General features: G+C 43.2%; 1 protein-coding gene across 1 annotated transcript; it reads left to right on the top strand.

Annotated features, from left to right (window-relative positions):
• The first annotated feature begins 7,501 nt into the window (after window positions 1-7,501).
• Window positions 7,502-8,873, top strand: LOC103723873 (expansin-A23-like). The gene is made up of 2 exons (XM_008779338.5): window positions 7,502-7,574; window positions 8,254-8,873. Exons 1-2 carry the CDS (start codon window positions 7,502-7,504, stop codon window positions 8,871-8,873), a joined length of 693 nt encoding a protein of 230 aa, XP_008777560.4.
• Window positions 8,874-16,912: the final 8,039 nt, after the last annotated feature.

Genomic DNA, 16,912 nt, shown 5'->3' with positions numbered 1-16,912 from the left:
TTTTCGACGAGGACCACCGGTAGGTTCTTCAATCACGCTCGCTCGGAGGCTGGCTTTTTCTTCTTTTTCGTTCTCCTCATCCTTCTTCCTCTTCCTTTTTGTTTATTTCGTGAGCGGGGTAAATGTCAGGCGGTGCTTCATCTTCTACTGGGGCTCCTTCTCGTGAAGGAGCTCGGGCGTGATTCGAACCCAATTCTCCTTCCCACGCGAGTTTGCCTTTGAGTTCGCAGAGCCGTGGGACCGAGTTACTAGGTCCCCTCCAGGTCGGGTTGGAGCGTATATGGAAATATTTCGGGCCGGCCTGAGATGCCCCCTGCACGGGTTCGTGAATGAGCTCCTAGAGAGGTATCATCTCGTCCCAGCGCAGCTCGCTCCGAACTCGTGGAGGATAATTATTGGCTTTCTATCTCTTTGCCTTGCTCACGGGATATCGACCTCGGTAAATATCTTCCGCGGGTGTTATATGTTGAAATCTAACCTCGCAGATGGAGAATGGCTGTACTTTGCCCTTCGGAAGGTAGGGCGTTGTTCCGAGGTACTCCTACCTCTATTCGTGGATGGAAGGAGAAATTTTTCTTTTTCTCCTCCAAGCATTTGTGGGGGTTCAACCCGTTGTGGGGCTTGCCGATACTTAAGACCAATAATAAGACCACTGAACTAACCATGAGCGAGCAGAAAATCCTTGTGGCTTTTCACGGTCTAAAGGGGGATATCTCTCTAAACGATCTCCTGAGCGAGGAGACCCTGATAAACGTTTGCCTGAGCTCGGTGCGCCCTGGGGTAAGGACGGTTGTGCTGCTCCTCCCTTCACTCTATCGTTCTTCGTTTCATTTTTTTCTGTTTTTCTTCCTCCGTTTCTTTTTAGGGTTGGTATGACACTTGAGTTTCTTTCTCCCTTTTTCAGAGATCGCAGGGATGGTGTCAAGCAACGAGGCCCTTCTCGCCAGGTACAATAAGAGGGCAGCCGAAGCAGGCGGAGCTCGCCTGATGCCTAAGAAGATGCTTAGGCTGGCTTCGACCTCTACTCCGGTGGAGGTTGAAGATCTTGAGGCTGAGGCCTCCCAGCTCGTTCGGAAGAACAGCCGGAAGAGAGCAGGGGAGTCTAGATTGGAAGAGGCTCCCCCTGCCGATCGCGCAACTCGCTCCGAGGCCGCAGAGGAACCATCGGCCCGTACTTGCCTGTCCACGGGCCCTTCTAAAATCTGCAAGGTCATTCGTCTGTGGTGCTCGGGACCCGAGCCGGGCAGCAGCCTCAGGGTCCCGAGTTCTTCTCATGCCCCTCTGCCGAGCTCTTCAAGGTTCGGTGTCCCAAGCTTGTCGGGGGTTGGGGATCACCCTGAGAGGAGGCTCTACTGCCCCGAGTGGTTGGTCTTCGAGGATGACTTGGCCCTCCACAGCAGTGACGTCGCTCATGAAGTCGTTCGCTGCGCGTTGCTTCCAGCCAACCAAGCCGAGCTCGAAGCTGGCGAGATCGGCGATTTTGTCGACCAAGCCTACTGTTCCGCCGTCCGAGTAAGTCTTTCTCGAGCTTTCATTTTCATGTCCTTTTAAGTTTTTGACTTCGGCTAACCATCGCTTTCCTTCGTTACAGCACCTCCACGAAATCGATATGTTAGACTCTGCATTGGCTAACTATCAGGATCTGGCTTGGAAGAGTCAGAGGGGGTAGGAGTTCACTAAGAAAAAGCTCGCCGAAGCCGAGGCCAAGCAGATGGAGGCCACTGCGAGGGTGGAGGCTGCTGAGGCCGAGCTTGGATCCAAGGCCGAGCGCCTTGATGAGGAAGAGGCCTCGCATGCTTTGACCAGGTCGGAGCTCCGTGCCTCTGAAGCACGATTGGCCGACGCCCATTCTGAGCTCGCGGGCCAAAAGTATGAGGCGGGGGTCCTCAGGCTGAAGATCGAGCACCCTGAAGCTCGAGAGAAGAAGGCGCTGGAGCAAGCTCAAAATGCGGTGCAGATCTTCTGTGAGTCGGCCGAGTACCGGGAAGAGCTGGAGGAGGAGGCGGTCGATGGGCTTATTCGTGGCTTCGAGGATTTTCAGACCTAGGTGCAGAGGTTTTTCCCCAAGCTCGACTTTAGCAACCTTCGACCTCGTCTGTTCGGGGCCACTGAAGATGAGGATGTTCCGGACAGCCCTGCCCCTGTGCCCGTTGAGCCTGAGTCCGAGGTAGCTCCCGAGGCAGCCTGTGAAATTTCACCCGAGGTTGCTACAGTGAACGCTCTCAAGGCTGCTCCAGCAAAGGATCCCGGGGCTGCTCCTGTAGGGGATCTCGAGGTGGTTCTTGTGGAAGAACCCGAGGTCGGCGTCGAGATCATCGCCACCCCGGAGATATCTTAGGACTTAGCTTTTTCTTCCTCTTTTCTTTTTGTAAATGAGGCCGGCCATTGAAGCCATTGTGCGGCCGAGTGGGTCGGCCTCAGAACCAATATTTTGTACTTAGCCTTACGGCTTTTTATTAATAAAACTTCAGCTTTCTTCAATTTTGTTGTGTCTTTGGACTTGTTTCTGCTTGTGCTTTCAACGAACCTTTGTCTTTGACTATTTGTGTAGGACTTAGCGCGTCATTCACTTTTGAGCTTAATTTCGGCGCTCTTGTAGAATTTTACTAAGTCTCTGAACTTGGTTCTAGCTGTCGTGCGGGCGGAGGTCGACTTGTTATTCGTTTGTTCGGATCGTGAGCTTTTACAGGTTTGGATGTCCTTCGATCCATAGCATCTGCCTTAGGTGTCTCGGACTATAGCTCCCATTTTCGTTCGGTAGTACCCGAGGTCGAGAGAGCTTTTGCTCGCGGTCGATACAGCGGGGTATCCCAAGCTCGGTCGGGACGTCATTAGGTAGGACCCGAGGTCGAAGGAGACTTGGCTCGCGGTCGACACAGCGGGACGTCCCGAGCTTGGTCGAGATGCCATTAGGTAAGACCCGAGGTCGAGGAAGACTTGGCTCGCGGTCGACACAGCAGGGCTTTCTGAGCTCGGTCGGAATGTCATTAGGTAGGACCCGAGGTCGAGGAAAACTTGGCCCGCGGTCGACACAGTGGGGCATCCCGAGCTTGGTCGGGACGTCATTAGGTAGGACCCGAGGTCGAGGAAGACTTGGCTCAAACCATGAAGTAGTGAGAGGATCAAAACTTTGAACCACTTAATCTAACCATTTCAAACTATTTATTAATAGAGAGAACATCAAATTTTCCATTTATATGAATGAATATCAATGTTTAAATGTTAAAAATATGGAATGATTAAAGTACAATGACACATAGTCAGCTTAGTGAATAGAGGTTGGGTGATATTTTTGTGATGTAAAAAATATATGGTTTATAATCTAATATTTAATGAACTTTCATCGAGTTTCTAGTGATTTTTTTTTTCTTTGACCAAATGGTTTACCACAAAAATTAGACAATGGGTCATTGACTTGCAATTGCAACCATTAAATGGCCTAGCAATCCGTTAATTATCATTTCCATTTAAGTGGAGGTGTTTTTTTCTCATTTGCAAAATTTGGATCACTCACTTTCATAGGAGAGTATGATACCTGTGGAAAGCGAAGATATAAGTAAGTGGAGAAGAATACAAAAAATTTGCTGATATCCAAAGTTTAACAACAATATCGTATATAATCAACCTTTATACCTTTGATAAAGATACATGATTCTAAACTACAAATTAATAGCATGTATATCTTTCCATCACATTGTCCTCTATACAATACACCTCCCATAATTAAATCTATTGCTATAAGTTGATCAATTAGATAATCCTCATACAATAACTTCTATGGAAAACTTTTATATGCAGAAACGATTAAGGTCTCATTTGGTGTTGTTCAAGGCAGTACAATTTTTATATGCAGAGCTTTGGATAGTAGAGCTTTTGCTAGAAAAGTTTTTAATAAATACTATTTGTTATTTGCTAACTATATTTTTGCAACGTTGTGGAACTTTATATTTGTTGGGTAACCAAACTAGAAAGTGTTCGTGGCATAAGAAAATGTCAACATTAGTTTTATTCACCAGTACTTCACTTATATGAATTTTATTTTTGCTATAAAGCAATGCTTAAAATTTTTAAACTTCAAGGGTTTGACCAACAAAACAAAATTTAAGGGAGCACACCCTTAACTTCATATCTACGTCTCTGTCAAAGCTGCAAATTCTTTAACTCTGTCCCTCCATTTTCTGTGCAAGCATAAGTCGTGCATCATTTCATATATATCATTTTGCATGATAATTACTTGTTATGCACAAAAATTTTTAATGAACAATAAAAATGACGAGACCATTAGGTTGTGCTCCATCTGAACGTCAAATTAATCCTCCAAATTTATAGAAGAAATCATGCATACAAACTTTGGCATAATATCATGAACTAAAAACATATAGAAGAAAAATAAAAAATTGAAAGACCTTCAAATCTGTCTGAAGTGTAAAAGAAACTTTCCAAGCTTTTTGAACTTCATTGAACAGCAGAATGCATTGATCATTGGCACCTTTGAGAGCAAGCTTTAGTTCAATATCCATCTTATTGGTAATGAATGTTGTTGTAGAAGCTAAGATTAAATCTTGTTGATGTTTATGCAGTCTCTAGTTGAACTAAAGAGAATTATTCTAATTCCATTATTCGAAATAATGGAAGTTTTTGGTTGGACTAGGTCCAATGATTTTTTTCTTCACATTGGAGAATTTTCTACATTACAAAAATGTGTTGCCTCTTATTTATGGATTGTTTGATTATTTTGCTTGTTAATTAATTGTTTGAGTAGATGGTAGAGATTATTGTTGCTGGGTGAATGATATCCTATTTGATTAACGAAGAAGAAAAAGAAGTTGGCGGCATCATTATTTCTTGATTGAATTTTTTCAATTGTACATTCTTACTTGAGCTAGTCTAGGCAAATAAAGATGCAAATGGCTCTAGCTTAGGCCAAAGTTATCCGACATTTACCACTAGAGAAGCATCATGGTTAGGCTTGAACGATTTATTGTATGGCCTATATGCTAGTTCATTTTCATTTCTATAAACAACATACAAAAATAGAAGAACAAGATCAAGAAGTAACATTACTATGTCTTTATTTTCTCCGGTAGCCATGGTTCTTTTTCTTTTGGCTTTAGGAAAAATTGCTCTAGGTAAATGAGATATTGCTCAAGGTTAATGTAATGTTTAATTTGATTTTTTTTTTTTTTTTTGTGCACACTTGGTGAGGATTTTCTTGCCTTTTTCTGTTTAGAAGAGAAATATAAGGCAATTAAAATATTTTACAAAGAATGATGCAACATGTAAGATTTCACAGTAACACAAAAGGAAGAAACTTGACAAACAACCATCTTTGGTCACTTTGATTCAACCATCTTTATTCAAAGGGGAAAAAAATATAATAGTTAACCTTCCAACAACATTTTTCTTTGATTAAGCAACAATATTACATTATGTAATGGTCTATCCAAATCCTAATCCTGGCTAATGAAAAGTGCCAACATGTGACAGCTGGCTTATATGGCTATGAAATAGGAATGGGCTCTTGACTATGAGGATGAATTTTTTTTCCTTAATTAATATATAAACATATAAAAATTATCTAATTACCTCTATAATGCGTCAAATGCTCACAACTTCTTGCGAATCTTTTTTGTAAACACTCCATTTTTGTCACGCCCCCGCCTCTGCGAGGCACGTGAGGCACCTAGTGCCCACGTGGGGGCCACATGAGGGGGGAACACGGGGCTCCCCTGCCAGATATTGTCCGGTTCTGGGGCTTCACGCAAGCGTCCTTCACCCCTCCCCGGTTTTGTTTTCCACCCATGCCAGATATTGTCCGGTTCTGGGGCTTCACGCAAGCGTCCTTCACCCCTCCCCGGTTTTGTTTTCCACCCAAAACGCGTCTGCAGAATTAGGAGACACCCGCCTCATATGCCCAGGCTCTGGAACGAGTCTTTCCGATGTGGGACTATTGGGCCTCACAATTTTAGTCATTGATTTGCCCTCTTTTGGTAAAAATTTTTCACTTTAATTTTTTAAATAATAAAAGTTATTTAAAAATATAAAAACAGAAACAAGATAAGTAAATATATTTGCTACATTGGATTCTACATTTCAAGTTTTAAAAAAAACTTTAAAAAGTTACCAATCACGCAATAATCCTATAGACTGGTATTTTCTCCTCATGCACCAAAATGGGGGAATCAATTAATTGTGGGAAGATTTCAGGCCAGGCGAGTTGCCTATTTCTTCTCTCTCTGAGCTGTGAAAAGAGTAGTCTCCGTGGCCTCGCAATGTTAGAGAAGACAAAATTGGAGAATCAAGTCAGCTGGCCCCACGATCCAAAAATAATCCAATGACTTTGTATGGAAACTCTCCAACTCTAGAGAATTCTCTGTCAAATTTTTTTATGCGTCCCTAAACAATAGAGCACTCTTATGGCTATACTGCAAAGCTCTTGGGAAGGTAAATGGTCCGGAAAATGTAAAAAAAATTTGATGGCTCGTCCTAAGACATAGGCTAGGAACCAAAGAAAATTTAGCTAGGAAAGGATGGCCTGCAAGCCCTGGTTCTTACTGATATGACGCTCCCTAGGAAATAACCACTCGCTAATTCTTTCATTATCCATTTGTTAAACGAGTATGGCGAACCATAAAAAATTACCTGAATTGGTGTCCTCCCTTGCTTAGGGTGGACGCCTTAAGAACGAGTTTTATGAGACTTCTTTAAAGTTGGTGGCAGATGCAGAACTTGATTTCAAAACTTGAAGTAGATCTGGATCAGTGTAAGTAATAGTAAAATCTACCTAAATGCGATCCGAATATATGTAACTCTACTAATCACCTAAACTTTGTTTCAGTTTTTTTTTTTTTTTTTTTGTTATGTTAATCATGCAGCAGTGCTAAACATTTACCACACAAGGCCTTGTCCCAGGCCCAATGTCCTCGGAATGATGCCAGGCCGGCCGGTTTGATACGTGTGAATTGGTAGCCATAAATGGACTCGATGTTGCAGGTTCACTACACCATCTGGACGTCCAATTTTAGGCGTGCATGCTAATTGGATATTCTTCATTTAAGTTCTTATTTTCTCTTTCTTGTTTTAACTGTTGCTAGAATTAAATCAACCTTACTATAAACTCATTTGCAGCACTTCACTTTCCTCTTGAATGGCCCAAATTGGTGCGATTTGAATGACATAAAAAATTGCACGGCATTTTAATTTCTTCAAAATATTCCGCCAGCCCCGATCGAGTGCAATGGATGCCGGTCACTAAATCAGTAATAAATCTTTTTGCTACTGAAAGATTTTCAAATTGGCAACATCCATTGCGGAGTTCATACTAAATTCTTTGGATCCTCTCGTCACATTAGTTCTTTACAATTAAAGATGTTTTTTCTCCTATAAATAGCATCTGGTTTGGCTGCTCTGATCAACTGATAGCAAGAGAGCGGAGATGGCAAAAATTGCTATTGCCATCGTTTGCATTGCAGCTACTGCCTTGCTCATGGCCTTCGGAGCCATGGCCCAAGGCAGTGGATGGGAAACCGGAACTGCCACTTTCTATGGAGACATGAGTGGAGGAGAGACCATGAGTAAGTATATTGATCTTTTCTATCATTAGGAAAATAATAACGTCTTCACTCACAAACTATTTTTCTTTGTATTTATTCTTTTGTTAGAGCCATTTTCTTTATTACCATTTGTTTAGTAGCAGTATATATAGGATTGTTTCTTTGCAATTAAGATTCGCTGATATGTGGTTTTGAGAGTCTTTCCTCGAAAAAGAACGGAGGACTTGATCAATATATTTTTTTATCAAAAGATCTGCAAAATATTTTTAACTTGGTATGCAAGATATGCAAGATTATAAAGAGTTTAGAATCGAGATCCTTGTATAATGATTTTTCATTCGTGACTAGCTTGATATGTCTTGGCTCTTGCTCTAACAATCTTGGAATAGATTTTCATTCGCTTGTTTGATGCTTCATGCAACAAATGATCAGCTAGCTAGCATGCATTGTGTCATCATGGATTACATGCAATCAAGATAGCAGCATCATGCGACTGGAATGCACTTGCACACTGGTCCTAACTCCGTGCACGACCAGTTTCAAGATGGAATTTGGCAATACTAGCTTTTCATTTTTTTTTGGGCCTAACAGCATCAGAGATATAGCTAGTGTCCTAGTTTAATAACAGATGATGACATCTTGCAACGTGCTTAATTTGCCTTTGAAAACATCTCTGATTCCTTCCGTTCCACTCAAACAGAAGGAGCGTGCGGATATGGCGATCTCATCAAGCAAGGGTACGGCCTCGAGACGGCAGCTCTAAGCACAGCCCTCTTCAACAATGGTCTCACGTGTGGAGCGTGCTATGAAATCCAGTGCTACAACGACCCACAGTGGTGTGTCCCGGGAAGCATTACCATCACTGCCACCAACTTCTGCCCCCCGGATCCCTCGAAGCCCAGTGACAACGGTGGCTGGTGCAACGCACCCCGCAAGCACTTCGATCTCTCCATGCCGATGTTCGTCAAGTTGGTGAAGGACTACCATGCAGGGATCATCCCGGTGCAGTACCGGAGGGTGCCGTGCGTCAAGAAAGGAGGGATGAGGTTTGAGATGAAGGGCAACCCCAATGCGATCCTTGTGTTAGTCTACAACGTCGCGGGTGCTGGAGACGTGACCGCGGTGTCGGTCAAGGGCTCGAACACGGGCTGGATACCGATGACGAGGAATTGGGGCGAGAACTGGCAGACTGATCAGAAGTTGGTAGGTCAGAGTTTGTCGTTCCAAGTGACTGCAAGTGATGGGAGGAAGGTGGAGTCTGATAATGTTGTTCCTGCGAATTGGAATTTTGGGCAAAACTTTGAAGGGAATCAGTTCTAATGGGGATGGTGATGGGGACATCGGAGCTGATTATGTCCCCGCTTAGTCCACCATTTTATTTTTCATATTTGTTTTATGTTATTTCTGGGCTTGTTTGCATTTTAGGGCTTATTTGTGTTATTCGTGAGCTTATTAGGATTTATTTTTGTATAAGGGGATTTATGCAAATTGTGTATTTGGGCCCTATATATAAGGAACTATTTTCATGATTAGGGTTTTAATGAAGTGAATTGAAATTTCTCCTCTACGTTTTCCTCTCATCTTTCTTTTCCCTCTCCTTCTTCTCTTCTCTTCCTCTCCTCCTCTATTCTCCTGCGTCTCTATAACCTCTTCTTCCTTCTCCCTCTCTTGTTCTTCCTTCTTCTCCTCTTTTCCCGCACTTGTGCTTCATCAACTTGGTATCAGAGCCGCCGGCTTTGCCCCCGCTGCCAAAGCCACAAGCTAAGTTATCTGCCCACGCCCGGGATCTAGTTCTCTTTCTCTCTTGGTTCACGCCAGAAGGGGAAGATCCCCTCTCTTGGACCTCACCAGAAACAAAAAAAAAGAACAGCCCCTTCGTGGTTGGCCCTTCCCTGTCGTTGTGCCCACACCCACCGCCGTCTCCCCTCACGACACTGCCGTGCCGCTGGTTCGCCGCCGGAGATCATCGCGCCCCACGAAAACCCACTGTGCCATGATTTCCACGGTTCTACCACCGTCGGTCCCGCGATCGATTGTCGGAAGAAGTCGCTGCCCGCCGGAAACCCATGCTCGACTACCCTGGCACCACCATCTACGGAGCCGCAACCGGGCCTCTGCCTCCGTCCTGCAACCACCGTCGTGAAGACCGCGGCATTACACCAAGTCCGTTAGCAGTTGAAGACGGACTTCATTAACGGGTAAGATCCAAACCCGTTAACCCGCTAGCCCGGTTCCGCTAAGAGAGAGAGAGAGCCGCACGTGATCTGCGCGTGCTTCCCTTGCATGTGCGTCACACGTGCTTGCCACAAAACCCTTGCACGTGAGTCACACGTGTTTGCAAAAAAAAAAAAAAGAAAGGAAAAAGAGAAAAAAAAGGGAAAAAAAACCTACCTCTATTCATCTTCTTCCGCAGCCGTTTCGCCACATGCCTCCGCTGTCGCTTCCCCGCCACCGCCTATGCCGCCGCCACCTCGCCATCTCTACTGCCATGCGCTGTCGCTGCCCCGTGCCCTGTTAGATGTATGCCCTAGAAGCTAATTTTGGCTGACATTATTAATTCTAAGACATAATTTGTACTTGACTTTATTATTATTGAATAAATGAAAGGCATCTTTTTTATTCATATTATTATTGTGTCTATGAATCGTCCAAGAAATTAATAAGATGATGATGCATATTCTCAAGAGTTGAGAATTTTGAGCCATGTATCATTAGTGATTAATTTCTGAACGCTCCTGATCGATGGATCATTACGAGGACGGTGATCGATCCGATGAGATCAGTGCACAGATTACTTTCCTTATGGATGGACGAGACTCGAGTCCACAGTGTGGCGACACTGAAGTAATAGTGCAGGTGCTTGTTAAGAACAAGGATACTGAGCGTGACCAATACAAGAAGTCACTTGGATGTCTATCCACTCGTCAGTGACTTGCTTGATGTTGCAGTAGTGTGACTGGTCCTTTGACCTGCGGTGCTTCGGCTACTCACAGTGAGGTTATTGTAGTTTGACTGCACACATACATGGTCTCTAGCCATATGGGTCCATGCAGTGTAGATTGGCTGCATTAAGTTCACTGTAGGAGTAGGGTATGCACCTATAAGGAATCTATCGACCTTGATAGATAAGGAGAGATCCTATGTAATTTATAAGACTGAGTTCGTAAGACCTCGGCCGGGGCAGTATGCACAGTGGAGAAAGAGTTTTCCACTCTTGAACTTAAGTCGAATAAATCTTCACATATGACAGACGATGGAGTTTGACGAGTTGTCCATGACCTCCGTCCTGTAGGGATCCACGATAGTAGGACTGTATCACATGATAACTGCACCTAGAGGTTCATCATTCTATTCTACTGGGTAGCCACTACATGCTGCTAGGTGTCACTAGTGGATGGTGGGACTCACAGGGATTATCTCGATGATCGATAAACCCTAATGAGTAGAGTTGGAATCGTTCCAATCCATTGAAAGGAGTTTTCAATGATATTATGATAGAGATCATAATATATCTCACTACCAGTCAGAGTAGAACCTATGGGGTCACACACACTAGAAGTATTGACCGATCCGATGGTTGAAAAGTGATTATGAATCACGAGTAATCAATTCGATTGATAATAAGTTGAAGAAGGAACAATGGGAATTGATTAATTGGACTTAAAACACAAATCCTACTTAGAGTAGAATTTCTAGAGTCCTAATTGGATTAGGACTGGGAATCCTATTTGGAGTAGGACTGGGATTCCTACTTGGAGTGGGATTCCTAAAATCCTAATTAGATTAGGATTTTGAATTTATTTTTGGATTCCTACTTAGAATAGGATTCCTAGAAATTCTAATTGGATTAGGACTTCGGATTCAAATAAGAGTCCTAATTAGATAAGGACTAAAATCAAATATATCCTAATTTGGATTAGGATTTCTTAAGTCCCAATTAATTATTAATCTAATAAATCAATAAGACTCCTAATTGGATTAGGATTGAAGAGTTCAATTGAGTCAAAATTGATTTAAGTTCTAATTGGATTAGGACTTACCTAGATTGGATCCAAATTGGTTCACCCTTGGGCTAAGCCTAATTGGATTTGGGCTTGACCACATTAGGGCATTCCAAACCCTACTAAATGTGGATTAGGGTTTACCAAGAGGGAGGGGCGCAAGCCCCTCCCCTTTTTGCTTCCTTGGTGCGGCATGAAGAGAGGGGGCCGGCGCCCCCTCTTAGGAAACTAGTCTAGGGCTCCTAAGTTGTAGGAGCCCTAGATGCTTTATAAAGAGGTGAAAAGGGGGCTGACGCCCTAAGCATTGATCTCCTCTCCTCCCAGCCGTAGCCACCCTCTCCCCTCTCCTTGTTTCATCCGCAAGCAAGAAGAAAAGAAGAAGAAGCCTTGGCGGCCTCCTCCCCTTCCCTTCCTTCATCCAACGCAGGGAAAAGAAAGGCTGCAGTAAGGGCTTTGGTTCTTCTTCAAGATCCCTCCTTCTTCTTCCTCCTCTCAAGCACAATCAAGGGTTGATTGATAGAGACGAAATCAGCCATCCAAAGTTGTCTCTGCAAGGGAGCTAGCACCCCGGGGAGACAAGGAAGCTTTGATCGGTCCTCTACTTCGTGTGGATACCCGTAGAGGCCGTGTACTTGAACGTCTTCAAGCGAACCTTCATCCTAAACCACGAACTTCAGTTTGCGGTGATCATCTACCCGGACAAGGTGAAGATCTGATCTTCCTAAAGTTATTAAAAATTTTTAATCCTTACCTAACTACGAACGGTTATCAAATGATGTTCATGCGATGAACGTCGATCCCGCACATGCCCCTTCCGCTGCCATCTGATTTTGTTTTGAAATATCAGCGGCACTTAGGCTTCGTAGATTAAGGTAAGAATTAATTATCTAAAGGCTTATTAGATCTGAAAATTGAATGATCATGCATGCTGAAAACTTCTGCATGCAGATTTTTCAGGGTTGCTGAATTTTTGCATGCTGATTTTTATGTGATAAGATGATGATTCTAATTGCATTGTTAATGAGATTACAAAGTTTAGAATCATGATTAGCATGATCAGCAACCTATGTCATAACATAATCAATTAATTCTCAGATCTGAAAATTATAATTGTTGCATATGGTGATAATCATAGGATTCAAACCCTTTTGGTATCGAATGTAATGACCTGCGATGTGATCTGTAATGTCATGTAATTTTTCAGATGCTTGCATGCATCTTATTTAATGTTTTGAGAGGCCTGCGTGCCTCCTAAAAGGGAGATGTAATTTATTTTTGTTTTTATTTTATATCTGGTTGTATTTCTGTGATGTGATGTACGTCAACGATCAAGTCAAAGATGATGCATGAGATGAGCAGGGGTCTAAGCGGTTGATGGCGATTGGATCAAGAGTTGGTCATGGATCGAATCAAGGAGGCTTGGAACCAATTCAAGAGTTGAAGACCAGTTGATCGATTGACGTGCATGTGCTTGTAATACGACCTAACTAGAATCCATGATCATCACCTATTTAAAGTTTAGCTTTAATTATTGCTACGATTATAACTGCCTGCAATGTGCCGTTTGCATGTGATGTGAATGAGAGTCGGGTAGATAGGTTTACATGTGATGTAGCAAACCCAATTGAGACCTAAATTAAAACCTCCTCAATCAAGTCGAGAGTGAACCGACATGAGCAAGTCATATTAGATTAATTGATCTAATTGGTGTCTAGGAAAGCATGAAAGGTGGTTACTTAATTAGGACCTTACTCTCTGAGTAAGGGGAGCCTCCCACCTGCTTACCTGGCCAATTATTCGACTACCTCTTATGAAGAGCTCAAGTTGCAAACACTAAGACCTGATTAACCAATATTAAGTCAATAGGTCTTCCACTGTAGTAGAGCTGCTAAGGTCTTTCTGATGTTGATTTGTCTCGGCTGGACACAGTGGACAAGTTGCATCGGGGGGCTGGACCTCTCTATAGACATGAGATGTTGTAGAGTAAAGGTGGGGTTGGGCACCAATAACTGTTAGGTGAGGACCCAATGACGACTTTATTCCTACGGTTATACGGTGGGTCTGACTTAACTAAAAAATGGCACCAATAACTGTTAGGTGAGGTTTTCATGGCTTAGAGACCAAGTTACACTGCAACATGCTTGAGAAGCATTGTACAAGAGTTGTACATTCATCAATCTATGTGTCACCAATAACTGTTAGGTGAGGTGGCATGTAAATCGGTGGGACCGCAGTACCCACTAGAAACCCTAGTCGTGTGGGATTTCTGTTTTCCTACCAGGAGAGTGTGAGGGATTCGAGAAAATGGTGGGAGTTACATTTGTTCTAAAAGACCTTAGAACAGATTAGGATCAAGTACAAAAGTCTAACTAGAATCTTTACTCTCTGCAGATCATAATGTCAGCCTCAAACGCTTTGACCCGTATTCTTGAGACCAACCGATTGACCGGCACCAATTACAGAGACTGGCTTAGGAATCTCAAAATTGTTCTGAGTTGCGAGAAAATAGGCTATGTGCTCGACAATGACATCCCCGCATTACCAGCACGTCCGACCACTGATCAGCGTATGACGCATGAGAAGTGGACAGACGATGACACTAGGGTCAAGTGCTATATCATGGCATCCATGTCCAACGAACTACAATGCCAGCATGAAAATATGAAGACTGCTAGGGAGATACTGGCACACCTGCAAGAGTTGTATGGTGAGCAGAGTCGCACAGCTCGTTTTGAAGTGTCCAAGAGGCTCTTCAAAGCAAAGATGCGCGAGGGGCAGTCCGTCCATGATCACGGTCTGACTATGATCAAGGACCTAGAGGAGCTTGAGAAGCTCGGTATGAACATGCACAAGGAATTGCAAGTTGATCTGATCCTTCAATCCCTTCCTAATTCATTTGGTCAGTTTATAGTAAACTACCATATGAATAAGATTAAATGCACTAAGACTGAACTAATAAATATGTTGGTAACTGCTGAGGGAGCCTAGAAAGGTTCAAGGGGCGATGTCCTTGCTGCTGAGTTGACTTCTGGTTCCAAGAGAAAGTCTACTTGGAAGAAAAAGAAGCCTGCTAAGAAGCAGAAGAAAGACAAGAAGCCAAAGAAGGAAGTTCAAAAGAAAAGGACCAATGACAAAGGAAAATGTTTCCACTGCAATGTCGACGGCCACTGGAAGAGGAATTGTCCTTCATACCTCGAGAGCCTGAAGAACAAGAAAGGTGACACACCTTCAGAAGGTATAGACTTGCTCATAATTGAAACTAATCTAACAGTTTCTTCTACTTCTAGTTGGGTTATAGATTCTGGTTCTAGTGCTCATCTATGCACTACCATGCAGGGTCTAAAGGAAAGTAGAAGGCTGGCGAAAGGTGCAGTAACCCTTCGGGTTGGCAACGGGGCAAAAGTTGCTGCTGTGGCTGTGGGCACCTACCATCTGCGACTACCGTCTGGTTTTAGTTTATTACTTAGAGACTGCTATTATGTACCTGTTGCTAGCAGAAATTTGATTTCTATTTCATGTCTAGCACAAGAAGGTCATGTTTTTACATTTGACAAAGACTGCTGTTCTATTTATTTAAGAAATAAAATAGTCGCACGTGGTTTTATGATTGACAGTCTCTATCATTTGCATATGGATGTATCTATAAATGTGTCTGAGCAAGGAGTGCCAAAGGATCCAAAAGATCCAGAGATGAGATAAACCAAAAATATTTGTGTTACCTCAGGCTTGGCCATAATGGAGAGGACAAAATGAACAAAATGGATAAAGATGGACTTCTCGACTCATTGACTTTCGAGTCATATCTAGTTTGCGAATCCTGTCTTCAAGGAAAAATGGCTAGATTGCCCTTTGTAGGACATGGGGAGAGGACCACTGAAATGCTACCCTAGTACATACAGATGTATGTGGCCCATTCGATGTGATAGCCAGGAGACGTTATTCGTACTTCATTATCTTTACCGATGATTATTCACCGTATGGGTATGTGTATCTTATGAGACACAAATCTGAATCTTTTGAAAAGTTCAAAGAATTCAGAAATGAAGTAGAAAAACAAACTAGAAAACCCCTTAAGGCTCTTCGATCAGATCGAGGAGGAGAATACCTTAGTGGAGAATTCCGGGACTATCTCAGGGACAATGGCATAGTCTCACAATGGACACCTCCTGGTACACCTCAACTCAACGGGGTGTCAGAGAGGAGGAATCGGACCCTATTGGATATGGTCAGGTCCATGATGAGCTTCACTGATCTACCGATGTTTCTTTGGAGAGATGCCTTACTTACCGCAGTATATCTACTTAATAGAGTTCCCTCTAAATCCGTTCCTACTACACCGTATGAGATATGGCATAGTAAGAAACCATGTCTTGGTCATCTCAAGATTTAGGGATGTCCGGCCCACGTCAAGAGACTACAGGCAGACAAACTAGAGGCTAGGACCATAAGTGCTCGTTTTATAGGATATCCCAAAGAGTCATTAGGATACAATTTTTACGTCTCAGAGGATCACAATGTGTTTGTGAGCCGTCATGCCATCTTCTTGGAAAACCAGTTTATCCTTAATAGAAGCAGTGGGAGGAAAATTGAGCTTGAAGAGAAAGTCTCTGAAAAGCAACGAGTCATGGATCCTATCGAACCCATTAATACCGAGCCAGTACACGATGTCCCTCAACCACCTCGCAGATCAAGTAGGGTCTCCCATCCTCCCGATAGATACTTAGGTATACTAGAAGAGGATACCGAGGAAATGTTCCTAGTGGGAGATAGGGATCACATACAGGATCCCAAAACCTACAACGAGGCGATATCTGATGTCGATTCTGAGAAATGGTTGGAAGCTATGAAGTTAGAATTAGACTCCATGCATTCCAACCAAGTTTGGACCTTAGTAGATCCACCAGAAGGTATTGTACCTATTGGATGCAAATGGATCTACAAAAGGAAGATAGGTTCGGATGGAGAGGTAGAGACCTATAAGGCAAGGCTTGTGGCGAAAGGGTATAGTCAACGAGAAGGCATTGACTATCAGGAGACCTTTTCACCTATAGCCATGCCGAAATCCATCCGAACATTGCTTGCCATTGCAGCATTTTATGATTATGAAATCTAGCAGATGGATGTGAAAACTGCTTTCCTAAATGGATATCTTGAAGAAGATATCTATATGGAACAACCTTTGGATTTCACTTCCTGTGATAGAGATCACAAGGTCTGCAAGCTGCAAAGGTCCATTTATGGACTAAAGCAAGCATCTCGGAGTTGGAACGCTCGTTTCGATGACGCAATCAAAATGTTTGATTTCATCAAAAATAAGGAGGAACCGTGTGTTTACAAAAAGGTTAGTGGGAGCGCTGT

The sequence above is a fragment of the Phoenix dactylifera genome, chromosome 1 (genome assembly GCF_051530095.1).
Source record: "Phoenix dactylifera cultivar Ajwa chromosome 1, Ajwa_hap1_PhDact_Kaust_v1.1, whole genome shotgun sequence".
In the NCBI taxonomy this organism is placed as follows: domain Eukaryota; kingdom Viridiplantae; phylum Streptophyta; class Magnoliopsida; order Arecales; family Arecaceae; genus Phoenix; species Phoenix dactylifera.
This window is presented reverse-complemented; position numbering and strand designations above follow the sequence as displayed.

Coding starts and splice junctions, on each gene's coding strand:
- LOC103723873 (XM_008779338.5), top strand. CDS start 7,502: ATGGCCCAAGGCAGTGGATGGGAAACCGGAACTGCCACTTTCTATGGA. Junction 7,575..8,253: donor GAGTGGAGGAGAGACCATGA/GTAAGTATATTG, acceptor CCACTCAAACAG/AAGGAGCGTGCGGATATGGC.